The sequence below is a fragment of the Poecilia reticulata genome, linkage group LG20 (genome assembly GCF_000633615.1).
Source record: "Poecilia reticulata strain Guanapo linkage group LG20, Guppy_female_1.0+MT, whole genome shotgun sequence".
NCBI lineage: Eukaryota > Metazoa > Chordata > Actinopteri > Cyprinodontiformes > Poeciliidae > Poecilia > Poecilia reticulata.
This window is the reverse complement of record NC_024350.1, coordinates 3,583,023-3,603,998: the sequence shown is the minus strand read 5'-3', so window position 1 is coordinate 3,603,998 and position 20,976 is coordinate 3,583,023. Positions and strand designations below refer to the sequence as shown.

Genomic DNA, 20,976 nt, shown 5'->3' with positions numbered 1-20,976 from the left:
TAGTTTTTTCATTGTAAATAAATGTGCAACTTAATCATGTAAATAAATAACATTGTTTTTTTTTCTATGTGATGTATTTTGCGTTTTCTAGGGTTTCGATTGTTCGCACCAATTTTTCAAAATCTGATTTACACGAAACATTTATTTCGAATTGAACATCAGTATTTGTAAAAAAAAAAAAAAAAACCTGAACAAAATTTGTCACAACAGAGTAAAAAAAGCTGGAAATTTCACATTTAAATGCAGCTCTTGCTGCCTTGAGTTGAATTCATTCTCTTCATACAAAGCTAAATAATGCCATCTGCTGTCTGCTCTGGATTATGTCATTTATTTTGCTCCGAGCTACAGCTGAAGCTAAAGATTCATGAAATGTGTGTTGGTGTGTTTTTTTTTTTGTCTTTAGGGTCCACCTGGCTCAGGTGGGCTGAAGGGTGAAAGCGGAGACCCCGGTCCTCAGGTGAGTGAGGAATAATAATTCAGCCGATGAACTGAAGTGTCTTTCAGTTCCCACTAAAGGCTGCATTCAAACTCCTGCGTGTTGCCAGGCTCTAAATGGGTTTCCTTTGCCTACGCAGGGCCCACGTGGCATTCAAGGACCCCATGGGCAACCTGGCAAAGTTGGTAAAAGGGTGAGTGAACTCGGTCACCTTTAACTCCCCACGTGGAAAACTGCTGTTGTGTATGCAGCCGTGTTTTTATTTTTCGCTGGGCTCGAACGCTGCGAGGATTGTTTTCACTCCAATAAACAATTTCTTGATAAGTGCCTACAGGCCCCCGTGCAGCTGCCAATAATGGGATCCTCGGCCTCGCAGCTAATCTGTCTGAAAATGCCAAAAGTGGGAAAACTGGCTGTGGATGTGGGGCCTGCAGTCTGTGGCCACGGTGCAGCAGCAGGGCCAAACATCCTGACGTATTAGGACAGTAACGGATAGAAACCGTCCAAAAATGTATGAAATGAACCAAATTCAGTCGTCTGCTCTGAAAGGTTTGAGTTAATTAATTCTGAATTTTTTTATGTGAATCTAGAAAGTGTCTCTGCGTGTTGAGTTTAATACCTCAGCATTCACACACAGCCTGCCTGAGGTGTAAGCAAGCTTTGCAGCAACTTGGTAATTTGATTTTACATAGGACCAGCTTACAAATGCACCAGTTCCATGTATACTGCCGTGCTAAGAAAAGCCTTCATAATTAGGATGTGGTTTTAACAGTTATATTTTGATACATTAGAATGTCAAATTACTAGTTTTGGCATTCTTATGTAAAAACTGTAACTGATTAAGTATAGATCTACGGCTACATTCACACAACAGGTCTTGATGCTCAATTCTGATTTTTTATTTTTTGATTTGTTTTTGCTAAAATTCAATTATTATTATTGTTTTGCATGTTCATTCATACCACTAATTAAATGTGACAGAAAAGAAACTTCTGTGTGAACGATTTATTACTCCAAAGCAACCGGCATGTACAGAAAACAATCGCTGCGATCTGACTGTTTACAGAAGTATTAATGGAACCCACTGTCTATGGATACATTTTAAAGTTATTCAGAGCCAATAGTATTGTCATAATATTTTAGCGACTCGCAGGAAGCTAATAAAAACAGATCACAACTAAAAGCAATAACCTTTTTGTCGAGGATCCACTGTCTGGATCCCCAGTCAGGACTAAAAACGGTGGGATTGTGATGTGATGCGCTTCAGTGACACAGACATCTTTCATCATTTTTTTCAGAAATCAAATTTCCAGCCATTGTTTACCTCCAGATTTACAGCATCTGGCTTCTTCTGGTGAAGGAATGTGACGCACGTTTCACGTCAGTGATGTAGAAGTCGGATAAAATGTGACATGATCGTTCAAACTGCAGACGCTTTGAAAACAATCAGACATTTATTTGAATTAGTTCCACATATGGATTTTATTTTGAAGTGAAAAGATTGGAATCGGACTGTTCAGGCTGCCTAGATAAAGTCAGATATAGGTCATGTTTTGGATCTGCTATTTCCTCTGTTGTAAATGGGTTGTGAAATATTTTATCAGTAATTTCCAGTTACCCTCCCATCACCTTTTCATATAGACCTTGTTATTACTTCTACAAAATGAATTTCTGTACCGTTACTACACTCTTGATAGTTAATAAAAGTTATACTGTTTATAACTTTAAAACAGGTGCTGAACTTATGTATTTGTAAAAATGCACCAATCGAAATTTTGTGGCTTTTTTGTAAGGACTTTGACCTGCTGATACCAATAATAGCCATTTGTGAGTTGTCATAATATACTGAGACATGCATATGTAAGTATTTTTTGAATGTGAGAAATCTCTGTAAATCTCAGTTTTATGGCAGTTTGTGTGGATTTCCTTTAGACTCTGAGCTTTTTAAAGGTCTGCCAGCATTTCTGAATCCAGCAACTTCCACGAGGTTAAAAGCTCTTTAAAGTCAAGCAGAGCATCTTTGCCGTACTTTGTTCCGCCTTCTTGTTATTTGCGGAAATGTTTTCACAACCTGAACAAAATACAGACATTTCAAGAAAGTACAATTTCATTTTAAATTGATTCTTACAAACTGGCTTTGAGTTTTCTTCACAATTCACAGTTTTTACAGTGTACACTGTAATTACTCTTGACAAATTTAGTCACCTAATTCACAGTAGTGAAATTTTACAGTTCTACCTGTGCAAAAGAAGTTGTTAAAAACCAAGTCCTTGCTCTTCACTTCGTTTGGCACAGAGGATCTGAACCCTCCTCTGCTGAGAAACGACTCGTTCCTGGAGACGTGGACTGAAGTTTAAAATTTTTTACCTTCCTGGAAATTTCTTGAACCTGTAAATGACTGCGGATGCTAATGCTAGTTCAATATTTGGAAGCGTGGCCAACACGAACTCAACGCCATCATTCACTTCCTGTAAATGTTGCCATTGCTAAATTTACAGGCAGGCTACAGTTCTAAAGCAGCGCAGAAAATCAACGTTCGCTGATTCCACAGATAAAATTGCACTCAATGGGAGAAATCCCAAACAGAGCACTGAAGGGAGATGATAATCAAACAGAATTGCATTGGAAAGCAATTTCTAGGTTACTTTACAGCCTATCAAAGCTACTGATAAGAAAGAGCTAAACATAAAAGACACCATCACTTCTAGATAGATCTAAAACCCGGTGGTATTTTTGACACATTCATTGGCGTATGCTTAAATAACGTGTAAATATTTGAGTGTGAAACGTGTCTCTCTTCCATATTCAGGGTCGGGCTGGTGCTGACGGCGCTCGTGGAATGCCAGGAGAGCCAGGCTCTAAGGTAAAAACCTCTGAATGTGTTAAAGAGGGGGACAAAAATAGGGCAAATGCGGCCGTGTGTCATTCATGAGGATGTGGTTTCATTGTGTGTCACTGATTTTACTCGCAGGGTGACCGAGGCTTTGATGGACTTCCCGGGCTGCCTGGAGAAAAGGGCCACAGGGTGAGCACAGAGAGGCTGAGGTTGCTTTTTAAGTTTCTTTAAACTTAATTTTGCCATTTTCGATGATGTCGCTGTTTTAGAATAGAGTGAAAAAGTTGAGAATCTGATGTGCTGGGAAAAAAAAACCCAGATTATTTTGGTATGTAACACTTCTTTTAACTAATCCTGAGCTTCATGACATAAATACTGTTTTCATGTGCGATAAGTCACGAAAACCGGCATTAAAGAAAAATCTCCTTACTGCTGATTTGTTTTCTTAGATTACTATAATTTACCAACGAGCTGCGGGAGGCTTTTTAACATTTTACGTTTCCAGCATCTTCTCATGATCGTGTTGAGTGAGCTTCTTAAATTTGAATGTGACGAGTGAACAGCTGCTGTGCCAGGAGGGGGGAGACATTGAGTGAGAAGCTGATCTCTATTCCACTCATTGACCTGCATTAATCAGAACGCGTGAAAAGATGAAATCAAAGTGGAGCAAAGAAGCCAAGTCAATAGTTTCAGAGGGTATCAGTCGATCTGCTTATCCCAAATCGACTGTGATTTAATTTATTTCTTACTATAGTTTAATGAATCAGTTTCAAGACCTGCAGATATCATAGTAAAAATAGATATATTATAATAGTTTATTAAAAAGTACAAAGGGAAATTCATTTTCGAATGGAGACACAAACGGTGTTAGGTGTTGGCAAACATTAGCTGGACAAAAGTGCATGAATGGAAAACCTTCAACAAAATAATGAATGATTGAACAAATATGTAACTCTATGATCAACAGTTCAATCAGTTTTCATCTGATAAGCACTTTTTATACAGTCACGTTTAACAGAATGTCTTTTATAGAAGTTAAAAATGTCAAATTTAAAATCACAATAAAAATTTGTATTACTGCCACGCTAAGAAGTTGGAGAAGTAAAATTATGAGAATAAAATCATGACATTTTGAGGAAAACATTCATATTATCAGGAGAACAAAGTTGTATGAGAATAAAGTCAAAATAATACGAGAATAAAGTCACGATATCATGATTTTATTTTCATATTACAACTTTGTTCTCATATTATTTGGACTTTATTCTAGTCTTTTTATTATTATTATTATTATTATTATTATTATTATTATTATTATTATTATTATTATTATTATTATCTTAAATTGTGACAAATTAACGCATTTAATCTTTTTTTTGTTTTCAGTTTGGTTTGTTAATGAGTTGTCTTATCGCTGCATCGCGCCACAACCGGCCGTTTTGAGCGCCTTGGTCATCTTGATGCTGCCCAAAATGACAATGAGACAAACCAGAATGCCGCAGGGCTCTCCTGCACGAGAAGAACTTTGAGTTTCAGCGAATGTAGAAAGCTGAGCCAACGTCATGCTAATCGGTTTATGAAAACTGAACCTGTCTGCCGTGGTTCGCAGGGTGAGCCGGGGCCGATGGGACCAGCAGGAGCCCCAGGAGAGGATGGACAGAGGGTGAGTACTCCGCCTGTGTTGGAACCCTTAACATTTCCCCCCCACCTCTAACGGAGGTGACAGCTTTGTTTAAATCAGCTGTGCTGCACCCTCAGGCAACACACACACACAGGGAGGACACTATAAACCGAGGAGGAGGAGAGTTTGTGTTTAACCTTTCCACCCCTCCAACTAAATACCCTAAACTGCCACACCGCATCCACCACAAAGCTGTCACAGGCTCAGATTAGATCTCCACCTGATTTAAAGGGCGTGTAACTCCGCGTTATGTAATAATGTAATAAAATCAGGCTTCAGAATGTAATAAAACTTACTAAACCCGCAATATGTACCAATTGACTTGAATTGTTTTGCCTTGAACGATATATTAGTACCGCAGGTTCTGGTTACGAGTCTTAAAAGGCAACGAAACGACCAAAAGTTTGGAATTTATCGACCAAAGTTTTAATTAAAGTGCGTAAAAAATTATGGGTGTACAGAAAATGGATGGATGGATGGATTAGGACGAACACAAACAGTTTGTTATGGTTTATCATATTATAACGCCATCATTTCTAAAAAAAATAAAATAAAATAAAAGCTTCCTCCAACATTTTGTAATTTAATTAAAGCATCAATGTGGCACAAAGTACTACAAGATGCACTAAAGGGTTTGATGACGTTTTTTGCTCCGATTATTACATAATGCAGTTTTACGATGTTTTGCTACATTCAGAAGGTCGATTTTATCACGTTGTTTTACGCGCTTTACAATACTTTCTTCCACTTTATGTAATAATGTTTTTTCATTTTGCGTCAATTATTACATAATGCGCTGTTAACAATGTCTCACAACATTTCGAAGGTTGATTTTATTACATCGCTGCACGTTTTCTGTAATACCTTCCACCGCTATACGGATTTTTACAAAATGAGGACATGTTGTAGCTCCTATATGCAGGTAAACTGAAACTTTTACCAATAAATGCCAAACTTTTGGACCTTTAGTCACATTTTTGAGACTCAAAAATACTCAGAACCTTCAGTATTAACCAGCATGTCATTTAAGGTGAAGCGATTCCAGATGCGTTTTAGTACAAAATGCAGCTTTAATTAAGTTTCTTTTACATCGCAGGTTGCTAACAGGTTAAATATCGTGGTTGTACTTTCATTTTAGCGTTACTTATCCAACCTGCAGCATTTTTTAAAAATATTCATCCTTTTCTTTCCAAAGGGTGAAGACGGAGAGATTGGGCCCAGAGGGTTGGCTGGAGAGAGCGTAAGAGTGGCATCATTCTTACAAAACGTTGGCATGTACTGGATCTAATAATTTTATTCCAACCCTTTGTGTTATTTTTCTTTTTCTTCGGTTGTTTTGTAGGGGCCCAGAGGTCTGCTGGGACCTCGCGGTTCTCCAGGACCCCCCGGAGTGCCGGTGCGTAGCGTGACTGTCATTGTCTTCCCTCCTCCGATAACCCACTTCCTGTAATTGATATGACAAATCGTTTTCTTATCTCCTCTCCTCAGGGCGTTGCTGGAGTGGACGGGCCACCGGGTCCCAAAGGCAACATGGTACACACGCACACACAACCTCCTCTCAGTAAACACACTCAAATGTTCCCTTATCAGCTCCTGGGGATGCGAACGTCGAAGGGTGCTGGACTTTTTGTTCAGATTGGGCCGTATGTGACCGGGTTTTAAAAATGCCTGCAGGATGCACAGCTGTGGGGTGAAAGGTCAGTCCAGCACCTCGAAGCAGCTCCGAGGCAGAGCAGATAAAGTTCAACAGCGGATCAGAACCCGGCTTGTAGTTTTGCTCCTCATATTAAACGAACCCTAGAAGCTTTAGAGGATAAAAATGAACAAAAAGACGCAAATGTGACCTGACTGTGATCAGCACGGTGGCGCACAGGAGACAGATTCTGATATTATTTTTACTGTAAAGCAACTTTATGAAGCCGTTGAGGGGTGAAAACTGCTTCATAAATCTGATATCTTTTCATTAATTTAAAAAAATAGGCAAGAAACAGAAATAAATGAATAAATTGTGGCAATTACTGCATTTAATAAGAACTTCCCCACCTTATTGGTTTTTATATTTTAACAGAAGTTAATATTTGCTCATCTTTTTCAGAAGTATTAACATAACTATTATTCCTTATTTCCTTATTACGTTTCCTTGTTTATGTAATTTTTTTATTTATTTCATATTGTGTATTTATTTGATGATCTTACCGTCACATTTCATTTTGCATTTCTTTCTTTCCATATTCAGAATTAATTAAATATTTTTTTCTTTGTTTATTTCTTCCATTTCTTGTTTCTTTTTTTTAATTCTTCCTTTCTTTTTACAAAGCAGAGCTGGACTCCTCCTGGTGCTAATGCAAACACATGTCAGGTCAATATTCGAACCTGATCAGTTTCAATCTGTTTCTTTAAGGGACCACAAGGGGAACCGGGCCCACCGGGTCAGCAGGGAATCCCTGGAACACAGGTGAACGAATCAAACGCACACCAGAAAACATGCCGTGCAGCTGCACATACAAGATGGCGGCCACAAACACATCAGCGTTTAAATCAATTTGATTTATTCTAAACACAACAATCTAGTTTACATTATATAGCGCTTTAGCATTTGCAGTTTTTAAATAAATATGTTTAGTTTACCATGTTTATGTTACAATAATTTATCCTTTCTCATATATGGAAGCTAAGTGTTTATTCTGGCACTGCAAAAAAAAAAAAAACACAAAATCTTACCAAATATGTTGGGTCCACTTGGTGCAAATATTGTAGTGCACTTGAAATTAGTCAAAACTAATGTGAAAGTTGTTTTCTGCAAGATAAAGGAGCATGTTTTAAGTTAGTAATTTCATGATATTAATAAAAAAATTACTAGGTATACTGGCAGATTATTTCACTTTTCCCATGATATAAGTGAAATAATGTACCAGTAGAACGAGTATTTATTTATCTTTTTTAATCTTAAGGAATTATTTCCTAAAAAGAAGCTCCTATATCTTTCTGAAAGGTTACTTGTTAGTTTTGCCTTATTTCAAGTGTATTAAGATATTTACACTATAAAACTACTAGACCAAAAGTTCCGGGTAGGTTTTCTCTGTGTCTGGTTTGCTGGCTCCTGCTCAGCTGCTCCACCTGCTGGTGCCCCAATGTATAAACGCCAGCAGGCATCAGCTGCACACATGGGAGCACATCCACAAATATTTAAATGTGTTCTCTTCCACAAACTGAATGCAAATCTGTCCACCCCCCCCCCCCCCCNCACACACACACACACACACACACACACACACACACAGCCTGACAGTTCAGTAGCAGCTCCTCTATTTACAGCGCCAACAAACTCCTCGGTTTATTCAGCTTGTGTTTGTGGGTTTGAGTGTGTTTGTTGATGCTACACAGATATGTATTTATTAAATGTATCTTGTTTTGCAGGGTCTCCCCGGTCCTCAAGGTCCGATCGGACCACCTGGAGAAAAAGTATGTTTTCTTTTCTTATTCAAATCGTTTTAGCTGTAAGTTTTCTTGCGTTGTTGCAGTTTACTGCACCAGTTTTCTTCTTCTTTTTTAAAATCCTGTTCGTCTCTACCTCCTACAGGGACCTCAGGGCAGGTCGGGACTTCCTGGATTGCCTGGAGCTGACGGGCCTCCTGTGAGTGCTCACCTAATACGTATATTGTTACTGCACACATACACATCCCTTCTTTAAGATGGCATCTGCCTCCACTGTACAGGTTCATCTCAGTAAATTAGAATGTCAACAATAGATTAATTTCGTTAAAAATTTGAAACTCTTCTTATTTTGTTGAGTATTGCTTACATATCCTGGCTAAGATATTATGTAAGACAAATCGAATTTCATTAAAATAAAAATGTTTTTGTCACCGAATGGACTTGACAAACATGGGAAGGACTGGTTCACTGGTGGAAAATTGAGTGGAAGAAAAAGGTTTGTCAAGATGCATCTGTGGCTGCTGTTTTGGGAAACATTCTTGTTCCCAAACAAGTTAAAATGTTTGAATGCTATGTAAAATAATAGTAATAAAATCAACAAATTAGAGGAAACTATTTTAAAAAAATTTAAAACCCATTTTTAATACAGAAAAAAAGAACAAATGTGGAAAATTTAGAGATAAAGCTTTTTTCCCTGCTTTTTAAAAATGGATGCTGCAGATCAGAAAATTAAGCAGGATTTTAGCTTTGTCACTTTTTTTTAGCTTTATAATTTAATATTTCTTTGGGCCAGTGTGCCTGTTGATATTTTTAACCATATGTAAGAAGAAGTAATTAATGGCTCCGTCATCATATTATGAAAAAAGGATTTCTAGGATCCACGTTCTTTGTTCTATTGTCAATTAATCGATTCAGTCTGAAAATCCTGCATCTCTTGTAGTTCGACCTTTTACAGTTTGCAGCACAAAGTTTATGCAGACTGGATTAAACTGGAACAAAGTCTCAATGCTGTTAAATGAACGGATTAGCACAAATTAGCTGAAAAAGCTGAAATAAAGTAGAACATTTTCTAAATCTGCTAAAGTAGTTTAAATCTGCACAGAGGTAAACATTCAAACAGCTGTTGGGATTGCAAATTTGTTTTGTCTGCAGCAATGCTACTGGAAGAATTAGCTAGTAAGTGGAAGTAGTTGACCTTTAAAGAACGTTATATGTTAGACATAATTTTAAAGCTTTTTTCATTCATTTCTATAGAGAAAAAGTCAAGTAAAAGTTTTAAATGACAGAAATCACAGCTGACACTTGCTACAAAGCAAGCGAGTGACACTGGATGTCACATTTAATCAGTTTGGACTGTAAAGAAAACATCATCCTTGCTATTCAATGAAGATATACACAGACAGAATATACGTCTTCTTCTTTGGTTTACGACAAACGGCAGACCTTTTGGCCCCTGCCTCTGAAACCTCTCAAGGTGTTTTTTACTGCAGCAGTAAAGCGCCTATGGGCTTTGTTATCCAGACCTGTTGTTGCACCGAGTCGTCGGCCGAAGAGGCAAACACCCTCAGCTGCCCTCGGGGCCAAAGAGCTACCTGACTTACAGCTCTCCGTCTCCACGTCACACCGCGAATAACAAGTTGCCTGTGATTTCTCACAGCTGAAGCTTTTCCTGGTGTATCTGGAAGCTTCATCCCACCAGCTAGTTACCCACTAAAAATGAATCACTTATTACTATTAAAAGTAGCGATTTAAGCGTCACAGAGCCGCAGTTGCGCTTGGGACAAATGACCCCTCACACACGTTCAAACGTCCTGTTCATAAAACCGAAGCTTGAAAAGGACCAAAAAAAAAAAAAAATCTGATGTTTTATTCATGCATTCTGCAGTGTTTGGCCTTGATCTGGCCCGTGGAACCACGTTTTACTTTGCTGGCCATCTGCAGCAGATATTCAGTGCAGCTCAAAGACTTCCTGCTGGTGGCAATACCAGCTCATGTGTGTCTCAGATAGTTCTGAGGAGCTGCTGCATAAGAAGTTTGGTCACAGGTCATTGTGTTCAGCGTTTCACTGAATAACATTATTGAAGTGAGTCTTTTCTGACTAGTTTGACACTTTTTTACAGGGTCATCCTGGTAAGGAGGGTCCACCTGGAGAGAAAGGTTCTCAGGTAATGTTTACAAATTAAATAGTGTACATAAATCAATATAATGGCACAAACCCCCTTCCTTTGTCTAATAGGAGATCGGTTTCCAATCTGTTAGCAAATCACAAACATCAGCGTCACACAGTAGAGTCTCAATCTATTGACTTTCTAACATCAAAGATATTGATCTGACCACCTGTGGATTGAAAGACAACCCACAGGCCATCTGCAGTGTTGTTCTTTTAATAATACAATCATCTGCCTGATAGGGTATTGAACCCTGACTTGGTAAGGCATGAACTCCACTGAACCCTTCCAGTGCTAACCCAGAAACGTTAGCTAAGATTTCTTTCAATCCTATAATCTGTGAAGTCGGGCCTCCGTGAGTTGGACTTGCTTTCTTTGACGTCCCAGAGACGCTCTAGTAGATTGAAATCTGATGTATTTGGAGGCCAAGTCATTTCCTCACCTCATCGTCGTTCTCCTCAAACTATTCTTGAAACATTTTTGCTTCCTGACTGGATGGATTAGTCTGTTGGACAAAGCCAAGAGTCATGAGGAAGCATAGTTAAGGGTCAAGGCAACGTCCACATGGATTGCTAAGGGTTACTAGCACAACATTGCCCAAAGCTACTGTTTCCCTTCAGCGCCATGTGTTTTTGTGTGATGTAAAAGACAACTTCATTCACTATACCAGGCAAACTTTTATTGATTAGTGGTACAATCCTGATTCTCATGAGCCTATTATACAACATCTTAAGAGGTGGACCGGGGTCAACACAGGCACCCCGACTCTGCAGTCTGGAAGGAAGCAGACCGCATTGTGTATCCTCGTCTGTTGAATCCGACTACATGGACATGCCTTCGCTTCCCACATTCGTCAACAAACCGTGGCTGCTGTTGCCGGTTTGCCACTGTTCCTACCTCGTACCCCTTCTTGCCAGATACTAACTACTGGAAACCGGGAACACCCAAAAATGTTCAAAGTCGGTCAAACTTGCTCAAACCCGTAAAATTTCCCATTTGTCCTGCTTCCAACACATCAACTATGAGAATAAAATGTTCACTTCCTGTCTGTTACATGTCATACGACAACCAGGGCCCCAATGGAGAAATTATCAATATTAACTTCTTCCTCTGTCAGTCGACATAATGACATAATGTTGAGCCTGATTGAAGCACAACTTCAGTTATTTAATAGTAGATGCTGTAAAAAAAAGTTTTCACTTTCTAGTAAGTAAGATAAGTACTTACTATTTACTTACTATTGATTTTCTAGTTTGGCTTTGAAAGTTTCATGAATTTTTTTCTTGATTTCCCAATCATTGATAGATTAGAGTATGTAATATTGAAGTCTATTGAGTCTCTTGTGTAGCTTTGATGTAAATATGGGTGAAAAAAATAGTTTCTAAAAGCTGTTTTCTAATTTATCTTTTGGACATTTTACATTAAAATGTAGAGCCTGCTATACTTACATGTTATTAGGTAAGAAAATAAGTAGCTTTGAGCACTATTGTGAAACTTAGTTGTTATTTTAAAACGCAATATTAGAATTATGGTTTTAGATCATTTGAGCTATCACTAAAATATGATGTTGCTGTAGGGTCCACTGGGTCCTCAGGGTCCTCTCGGTTATCCTGGCCCCCGGGGTGTGAAGGTAGGATTGTTTTAGTGAATGATTTTTATTAGAAATTCGTCATTTTGGTTTTGTGATGGGTTTTAATTCTCCCCGTTTGGCTCCTGACCAACAGGGGGCCGACGGAGTTCGTGGGCTGAAGGGATCAAAAGGAGAGAAGGTAAACTTGTGAAAGAGCCTGTTTGGTCTCCTGAGTCAGAGTGCAGACTTTCATATACTGGGTTCCAACGCAAAACTAAAACAAACATGGAATTAGATTTCAGAATCTGCCAGATAAGTAAAGAAATAAAATCCCACAAGTATAAAAATATTTTAACTTCCTTCCTTTCTCCATTCCTTTCACTCTACCTTCCTTCCTTATTTACTTCTTTTAGTACTTTTTCACTGTTCTTTTTGTTTGTCCCTTCCTTATTTCTGTACCTCCTTCCTTCCTTTGTTCCTTGCTGCTTTTTTGTCTTCCTTCCTTTCCTCTTTCCTTCGTTTAATACCTTCTCAATGTTCCTTTTTCTTCCTTTGTTTGTTCCTCCCTTCTTTCTGTACCTTTTTTCTTTCTTCCTCCTTCCCTTCTTTGCCTCCATCTTTTCTGTCTTCGTTCCATCCTTCATTCTGTCTGTCTGAGTTTTTTCCTTCCTCTCTTCTCTTCTTAGTCACCACTTTTCTTTCATATTTTTCTTTTTCCTTATGTCCTTCCTTCTGTTTTACCTCATGTCTTTCTTTTCCTTCTGCTTGTCTTTCCCTCATTCATTAATTTCTTCAGTCTCTCCTTCCTTCCTGTCTATAGTTTTCGTATATACACTGACTGAAAACTGAAAAAGTGCATCTGGAAACGTCTGGATTTTCTTTTTCTTTTTACATACAGGAATTGTGCTTATATATATGTATTGATGTTAAGAATTTAAAATAGTCTCTGCTGTGTAATTGAGCTCCCTGGCAGCATGAATATACCAAGCAGGTTTCTAGCAGTCTCGATGCGTCGGACAGCGAGGGGTGACAGTGAAAACAGCAGAGGAGATGTAAAGAGTTTGAGAGCAGGCTGTGAATGCATTCATGTCACAGACGTTCTGTCTGAAGCTGCCGCCGTCTACCTGTCGACTTTGTTTTGACTCTCCTGAGCTGAAGTGGGTGCTCGGCGCAGGCTGAACACGACGCGGCGGTCAGTCGATAGGCGTCTTCAGAGGGAGGCCGAGCCTCACTTTGAAGAGACCCTCAGTCACTCACGGCTGGATGTGAAGCCGTCCTGCTGAAAAGCTTCTGCTGACAGAGAAACTCGGCCGTCAGTGCCACTCCGGTCACCACACGCCAAAATCTGTGTCGGAGTTTAAGCCAGCTTCATTATTCAGGATCAGTACAGTTAAGCAGCAGTATATATATATATATAAAACAAAAATCTATTATCTGACTCGAGGGACTTGTCCCCACTGCCGTGGCAGGCATTTGTCTGATTTTTGTTCTGAATTATTAATGATGAGGGGGGAAAAGAAAACAGACCTTGAGGAGAAAAATTTATGAATAAACGATGCGCATTACTTGAAGTATATATCCAGTCAGGATGCAGGGTAGTATCAAAAACATGTTCGGCTCTGCATTATGCATCAGGTACTGCTGGAACACAAGAGGTCGAAGGAGAAAGAAAGAAAAGGTGTCAAAGAGACGAGTTTTCCCTTTAATATTCACACATTACCTATATCATGATAGACAGACAGACAGACCTTGATGTTAACTGTATTTGGTATTAAGTATATGAGAAATAAATTGATTTTTTGGATGTGCTATTCCACTATCTGGCCACCAGATGGCAGCTCTAGTCCTCCGTTGCCCATTAGGAATTGGGAAATGTAGCGAAGTGTTAGCTAGCTCAGACCTTTTTGGTGTTTATAAACAAATTTTTTTTATCAGTATTTTAAAGAAATGACCAAATATTTGTTTCTCTTAGGGCGAGGACGGTTTCCCAGGTTTTAAAGGAGACATGGGAATTAAAGGTGACCGGGTGAGGAGCTTGAATAAAACATCTTTTTTTTTCCCACCACACAGCAAAAACAGAATCCTACAAAGCGTATTTGGTCCACTTTCTAGTGCAAATGTCTTGGTACACTCAAGATAAGACTAAACTAACTTGCTTGTAACTTTTCAGCAAGATGAAGGAGCTTTTTTTAAGTAAATGATTCCTTAATATTGATGAGAAAGTAGTTCCACTGAAAGATTATTTCACTTGTAATATGGGGAAAATATCTTGTTATAAGTCAAATAAAATGCCAGTGGAACTAGTATTTTATTTTAAAAACTTTTTTTTTTTTTTTTTTACCAATATTAAGGATTTTTCTTTTACTTACAACCATTTATATATTGCTGAAAAATTACTTATAAGTTAGTTTTGTATAATTTAAGGTGTACAAAGATTTGCACTAAAAATAGAGGATAAATATTTGATAAGATTCTGTGTTTTTGCTGTGAACTTCATAGGTCAAATATTCACTCTGTACATTGAAACACTAATTTGAACATTTTATGTATATCATTTTTCATGGATGGCAGGGTGAAATTGGCATGCCTGGGTCCCGTGGAGAGGATGGTCCTGAGGGACCTAAAGGCAGAGCTGGCCCCAACGGAGAGTCGGGGCCTCTTGGTCTAGCAGGAGAGAAAGTAAAGAAAACTCTTAATTTTCTGGCTTTAGCCAAGTTGGACTTTTTCTCTTGCTCACCTTGCCGATGTGTCCCAGGGTAAACTTGGTGTCCCAGGATTGCCAGGTTATCCCGGACGACAGGGACCAAAGGTAAACATGAGCTACTTTCAACGCGAGAAGCATCGTGCCTGATAAAACATCACAGCCTAGCAGCCATTGTGCAGACTATCTTTAATCTTGTTCATATAGAGTTAGATTTTTACACCTAGGAATGCATTTCAAGGTGAGACATTTCAGCAGTTTATGTGAAATACGAGCCATAAGTAGGAGAGAATTACCTGATTCAATGAACGACCCTGTCTGAGAGAAAAAATATATATTTTCTATAAAAAATGACTGATTAATAGACAGGGGGTTACAAACAAGCACTTGCTAAATGGCGAGTTCTTAACATTTAGTGTAAAGGAAAGTTGTGAATGGTTTGACTTTAATAATATAACCTTCAAAAATAAGTTAGTAAATGACTCTTATAAATAGGCTTTTCTGCACAAGGTATGAATAAAACATAGCTTTGTGTTTTATAGGTTTTTCTTGCTCAGTGTTTAGACAAGAAATACAACATTCACAAATTTGTGGCAAATTTTTTATATCTTGTTTTTGAGCTTTTATTCACCGACACCAATTTTAGCTTCTTCTGAAATCTCTTTGAAAACTATAACATACAATAAGAACAGCACACAAAATATCATACTGTTTTTAGCCCTCCAGTACAATAATTGCTTAATAGGAGCGTAGGTGAGGTCATGTAGTCTTAAACTGTTTTCAGCATCTCAGCTATCATTAGCAGTTAGCTCATTTAGCGCGGTTAGCATTGGTCCCCTGTAGTGAATTCCCTGTAGAATGTAAATAGTTACCTTCCATCTCAGATCTCCAAAAAGGTTAGCAACATTTTCTAATCCAGGCAAATGAAGTAGAAAGCTGAGGAAGATTTTTTTTTTTTTTTTAAAAGCCTTTGCTAAGCTCCAGTCAGTCTTCCTGTTATCAGCCTAAGTTTGGCTCTCTCTCAGGCTGAAAAAAACTGCAGCACAAGTCTTATTACTTGTACTGCAGTAATGTTGCAGTAATGTCGCGTTTTCTTGTAAATAGCTTCCTACATCTCTGCACTTCCTCTGACTTCATTTCTAAAGACGTCGCTGATACTGGAAAGAGCTACCTTTGAGTCTTGTTCAGTCCTCATTGAGGAGTGTTGTTGTCAGCTGGACTGTAGCACTATGGTGTGTTCACTGAAAAATAAATCGTCTGAATCCACATAGTGTTGTCCTGTTTTAGGAGGATGTTCTCCTTAAGATTAAACATTGAGACTAAGACATATCCTCCTCTATAGCCTTTAATACAGTGCATTAACTTGGACAAATTAGAGGGGGGAAAAAAAAGCATTTTTCTCACGAACGTTGGAAGTTTTACATTTGCCGCTTTAAGAGTCTGACACAGAGAAGCTCAGCACCAACAGTGGAACACTGAGAAAGATATCTATCATCTCAGCAGATGAATACAACATAATCCCTTATTGTCATGTATGCACTGACCCATGAAGCCTCATCTGCCTTCGTGATATCTCCCTCTGATTTTTGACAGGGCTCGAGTGGATTCCCTGGCTTCCCTGGAGCAAACGGCGAGAAAGGAGCACGGGTAAGGGAAAACACACACCCGTAACACCGGAGACATAAAAAACTCACTTACCATTCGTAGCATAAAATTTGTTCCACCATGAAGGCATTTTTGTCAAATGAAGCTACGGCAAACGCCACGTTGGGCGAGAGAACGACTGATTTGGAAACGGTTATGGAGCCTCGAGGCTGAGCTTGTTCTCACAACTTTGGGTTTTATTTCAGATCAAATTCAGGAGACGGGTTTTAATTTGATCTTTTAAGAGAGCACCGAACTCTGTGATGTCACTTTTGAGTTGTAACCCAAGGTTTAAGGGTTAGTAGAGCTTATTTCCTGTTTTCAATTACTACAAGCTGTGAAGAACAAGAAATGGTGCAAAGTGATCTATTAAGGAGTTTCTATAGACTTTTACCAAGTAGATGCATTATAGCAACATTATAGGACTGCGGTCTGCTTTCTGCGCGTTATCGTTACATTAGAAACACGAACACTAATGGTGTGACCGCACAGCTTGAGTTTGGTTACATCATTGGTGATTGTGTTAGCTTCATCTCTGAGGTAACAGCATTCAGCAACAGTTGCACCAAAAAGACCCGACTAAGAATATAGCAGGTAAAAGAAAAAATCTTTATGTTGGGAGGTTCAGCCACAGTGAAGATGGCTTTAATGATGTCTAGAATCAAGACAGTTTCTTATTGAGCTGTGTTGCCACCAGTGCAGAGCTTGCTCGGATGCTTGGACAACACTCTTATAAGAAGAACCGCTGCTAATAATAACCATTTCATTAAAAAAATAAAAAAACATCAAATACCAGCTGCAAATCTACCAGAAATATCAACATGGACCTCAGAAGTTTGGTGCAAGAATTATTTCCTTGTTGAAATTCTTCTTTTTTAATTGGCTGGAAGCATCTAGAAAAGAGTTTCTAGAGAGCCAACTGCAAACCATTTGGCAAAAAAAAAAAACTATAAGAAATGAGAGGATAATGGACAGAATTTAACTCAAAAGTTCACATCCTGTACAAAGAAATTAACGCTCCAAATGCAGACTCCAACTTAAATTTTGATGAGTTTGGTTCTAATAGCCTGCAAAGCTGATAAAAGGTTTTATGTGTTCTTCATAAAAACAGCAGAAATACATTAAATAATCTTAGGCTAAGCTACAAAATATTTGTTTTAGTTGAAACCTTGGGGACTGACTCCATATAAACAAATCACCCTGCAGCCCAGCCATAGATAATTGCTTTTGCATATTTTGTAAAACAACAAAGGAAGCATTATTAGCTTATTTTTATTCTAAAGTGAGGTGTATGACATGTGTTGCTAATAGTTAAAATAGATGAGGCAGGATTTCTTCTCCTACTCCTCTCCAGATCTGAACAGCACAACGAATTCATTATTTTTCAAAACTTTGACGGCACCGCGTGTCGTTTTGGCATTGATGTAAAATTGACTTGGCGTGGAGAAACAAGAAAACAAGCAAAATAGAATGATTTTATTTTTTATCTTTTGCTGTCTTTGCTCTTGTCTGTAAACTCTGCAGTCCTCTCAGCAGCTCCACCCACACACCGCTTCCCTGCAACGTGAGCCACCGTATTGTTGGCATTTTTAAACAGCATACTGATTAAACAAACAAAAGGAACAAATCCCACTTCAACTCCCTTTGGCGTAAAAGTTATTTGAAGCCGATGCAATGCCCTGAAAATGACTGTTTTCTGTTTAATGTCTGTGTTAAGAAATAAAACCAGACTTTTGCTTTAGACAGTGGCACAAATCCTCAAGGTTTTCTCCGCAGCACTGTAATGATATTGATCCTTGTCTAGGAAATATCAGGAAAAAGCGTGGAACAAAGACAAACCTTATAAAACTGTTTCCTTTTGGCTGTCCAACAGGGCATTGCTGGAAAATCTGGTCCAAGAGGACAAAGAGGTCCAACGGTATGTCCTCGTCCCTCGATGACTTATTTATCGACTCACTATATACCATCAAACAATCTGAAAACGCCAAAGACATCATATTAACCAACAGTTTCTCTTCCTCTCTTTAGGGGCCACGTGGGGCTCGAGGAGCCAGAGGTCCAACGGGCAAACCCGGTCCCAAGGTGAACCCGCCGCAACAAAACATGGCTGTTTCACAGAGTCCAAAATTTCTGTGAAGTATTTTATCCTTCAGTTGAAGCCCATCCGAAATAAGTTCATATTGACCAGCAGTGATGCTGTGCTGTGTGTTTCAGGGCACAGCAGGAAACGACGGCCCCCCTGGCCCGCCTGGCGAGAGAGTAAGTCCTCTACACGTGTGTTTCATGTCCGTATAATTCATGATGCAAAAAAAAAAAAATGTAGTTAGTCTCAGTGTGCATTAATACACACTTACTACAAAATCAACCAATCAACCAATGAAAACTAGTTTAGCTTCTCCGTACAGAGACATCTGGGGCTGATGCGCCATCTGCTTTGTTCTTTCCTCTGTTTGTTCTCATCATTTGGTCTGATTTTCGTGCTAACCCGTTGACTTAGCCCTACAATATGGTGGCGGCACTCAGAATGGGACATTTGCAGGCCGCTGAGCTGGAGCTCCCGGCTGCCATCTTAACGTCTCCGCGAAGCCGCCGGTCAGAGTGTGTGGGGCTGGCTGGGGCACCAAGTGTGTCGATGTCCCAGGTTTCTTTCCAGAACTCTGTTAAACCTTTTGTACCCCGTTTTTAAGCCCCCTTTTAATTAGACTGAAAGAAAGCAAACTGAGTTTTCGAAACTAAATAAAAAATCATCTTGATATAAAACCATGTTTGGTTTGTTTTCTGGTTCTGGATTTTTCAGTTCCAGTCATTACTGATCAAGTGCAAACTTAATTGATTTTCCTGAAAATTTTTCATTTTAAAACGTTTAATAACAGTGAATCTAAATATGTTGCACACTACAGTAGATCCTGTGTAGCACATTTACTTTTTTCCCTTTGGTATATCTCACAGATTTAATATCCATGAGAAATATTATTAAAATAATAAAGAATTTAATTAAATCAATTAAATTGATCCCTGAGGTCATGTTCTACGCTTTCTACATCCATTTTTTTTGTTTGTTTCCTGACATTTTCTTTAATCCTAATCTCAACAGTTGTATTCCCAGTGCTGTAATAAAGTGTATTTCTCCAAGAAATGAAAACGCTCCCAGTCTAAACATTTCAGCCCTGGGTGACCCAACTCAGCAGGAAAGTTAAAGTTGCTGCACAATAAAAGTCTCCCAGCAGTGGTGCGCCATATTTAATAACTTTCAGAGGACGTTTTTTTTTTCTTCTTGAATTTCCAGCGTTGTTCTGGCGCTCTTTGATTTCGCTCCTAAACAGAGGAAGTGTGACATTCCGACGTGAATCTGGAGACAAAAGCCACAAAGGAGCAGCTTTAACCGATAAATCAGCTGCAGCACATGCTTCGTTTGTGTCCGCATTTGCATTTTTAGTGCGGAGACAGAGAGGAGAAGGAGTCGTTCTTAAAAACTTTGCAAGCTGGAATGAATTCAAACTCACGCAGGCCAGAGACCAAAATGCTGAAGATCTTTTTTACTCTGTAAAAGCGCCTTTGCTTAGAAGAGTCAACTTGGTAGCTATTGTTGTTGTTAGACTCTCCTAATATATCGCCTCAGGCCTTGTGATAAATCTTTGTGTAGTAAAATGTAATCTTTTATTTACTCCTGTTTAAAGTTAGCTTGTAAACCAACAAATCTTCAACATTCAAAGCTTAGTTTCTAAAAAAAAAAAAAACTTCTGTTAATTTAAAAGAAAAATGTTTTTCCCCGAAGCTCTTTAAAACTTCCCAAAGAGCGCAGCTTGATATGCCACTTCTCGTGATTCCGATTTGCAGATGCTGATAGGCAGCCATCGACCTTTTCAGCCCTGCGATCCTCTGTGGGTGGAGGGCAAGTCTGAGATTCAGTGATGTGACATTTCACTTGGCTAAACCGGAAGGTCTTAAACGCCTCAGTCCTGACCGTTTATACCCTCTTGACTTGAAACGGAGAGGTTTATTTAAACATCTTTTGTATGCACAACCACAGAACAAGTGAATAAAAACAGAGCCGACGGCAAAGACGATATTTAGCTCGTTTTTTGCGATTTTTGGATCGCAAAAATCGACGTCTGTTTTGTTTGACTCAAGCGTTCTGTAAAATCCCTGTTCTTTTTTGAAATGTTAATTTTTTTATTTTTTTTTACACATAGAGAAACAAAAATATATTGCAAGAATTGCAGTAATTAAAAAAAATCTTTTAGTATTATGCTTACTACAGTTATGTTTTTGATATTTAAAGAGATGCAGAAAACGGTTTGCTTGATCTTTTCCGCATTTTGTCACATTGCAACTTTAAACTTTCCGTGTTTTGCTTTGGTGTTTTTGATGACAGATCATAGACAACGTGGAAAAACTAATAATAGCATCAGGGTAGAGAGGACAATTCACAGTTATGCACTATTCTGTCATGTAAAATATAGTCAAAGTTTGACAAGATGTGAAGAAATGTAAGGGACACGCTG

General features: G+C 38.7%; 1 protein-coding gene across 4 annotated transcripts in view; it reads left to right on the top strand.

Annotated features, from left to right (window-relative positions):
* The window catches only part of col11a1a (collagen, type XI, alpha 1a), a 93,524-nt gene that overhangs the window by 33,792 nt on the left and 38,756 nt on the right, over positions 1-20,976 (top strand). For all 4 annotated transcript variants that reach the window (XM_008438345.1, XM_008438344.1, XM_008438348.1 and 1 more), the window contains 21 exons: positions 404-457; positions 576-629; positions 3,246-3,299; positions 3,408-3,461; positions 4,882-4,935; positions 6,149-6,193; positions 6,296-6,349; positions 6,442-6,486; positions 7,355-7,408; positions 8,371-8,415; positions 8,534-8,587; positions 10,509-10,553; positions 12,133-12,186; positions 12,281-12,325; positions 14,099-14,152; positions 14,698-14,805; positions 14,882-14,935; positions 16,421-16,474; positions 18,345-18,389; positions 18,500-18,553; positions 18,686-18,730. In XM_008438345.1, the coding sequence (XP_008436567.1) occupies positions 404-457; positions 576-629; positions 3,246-3,299; positions 3,408-3,461; positions 4,882-4,935; positions 6,149-6,193; positions 6,296-6,349; positions 6,442-6,486; positions 7,355-7,408; positions 8,371-8,415; positions 8,534-8,587; positions 10,509-10,553; positions 12,133-12,186; positions 12,281-12,325; positions 14,099-14,152; positions 14,698-14,805; positions 14,882-14,935; positions 16,421-16,474; positions 18,345-18,389; positions 18,500-18,553; positions 18,686-18,730 (1,125 nt within the window). The remainder of the gene's footprint in view (positions 1-403; positions 458-575; positions 630-3,245; positions 3,300-3,407; positions 3,462-4,881; positions 4,936-6,148; positions 6,194-6,295; positions 6,350-6,441; positions 6,487-7,354; positions 7,409-8,370; positions 8,416-8,533; positions 8,588-10,508; positions 10,554-12,132; positions 12,187-12,280; positions 12,326-14,098; positions 14,153-14,697; positions 14,806-14,881; positions 14,936-16,420; positions 16,475-18,344; positions 18,390-18,499; positions 18,554-18,685; positions 18,731-20,976) is intronic.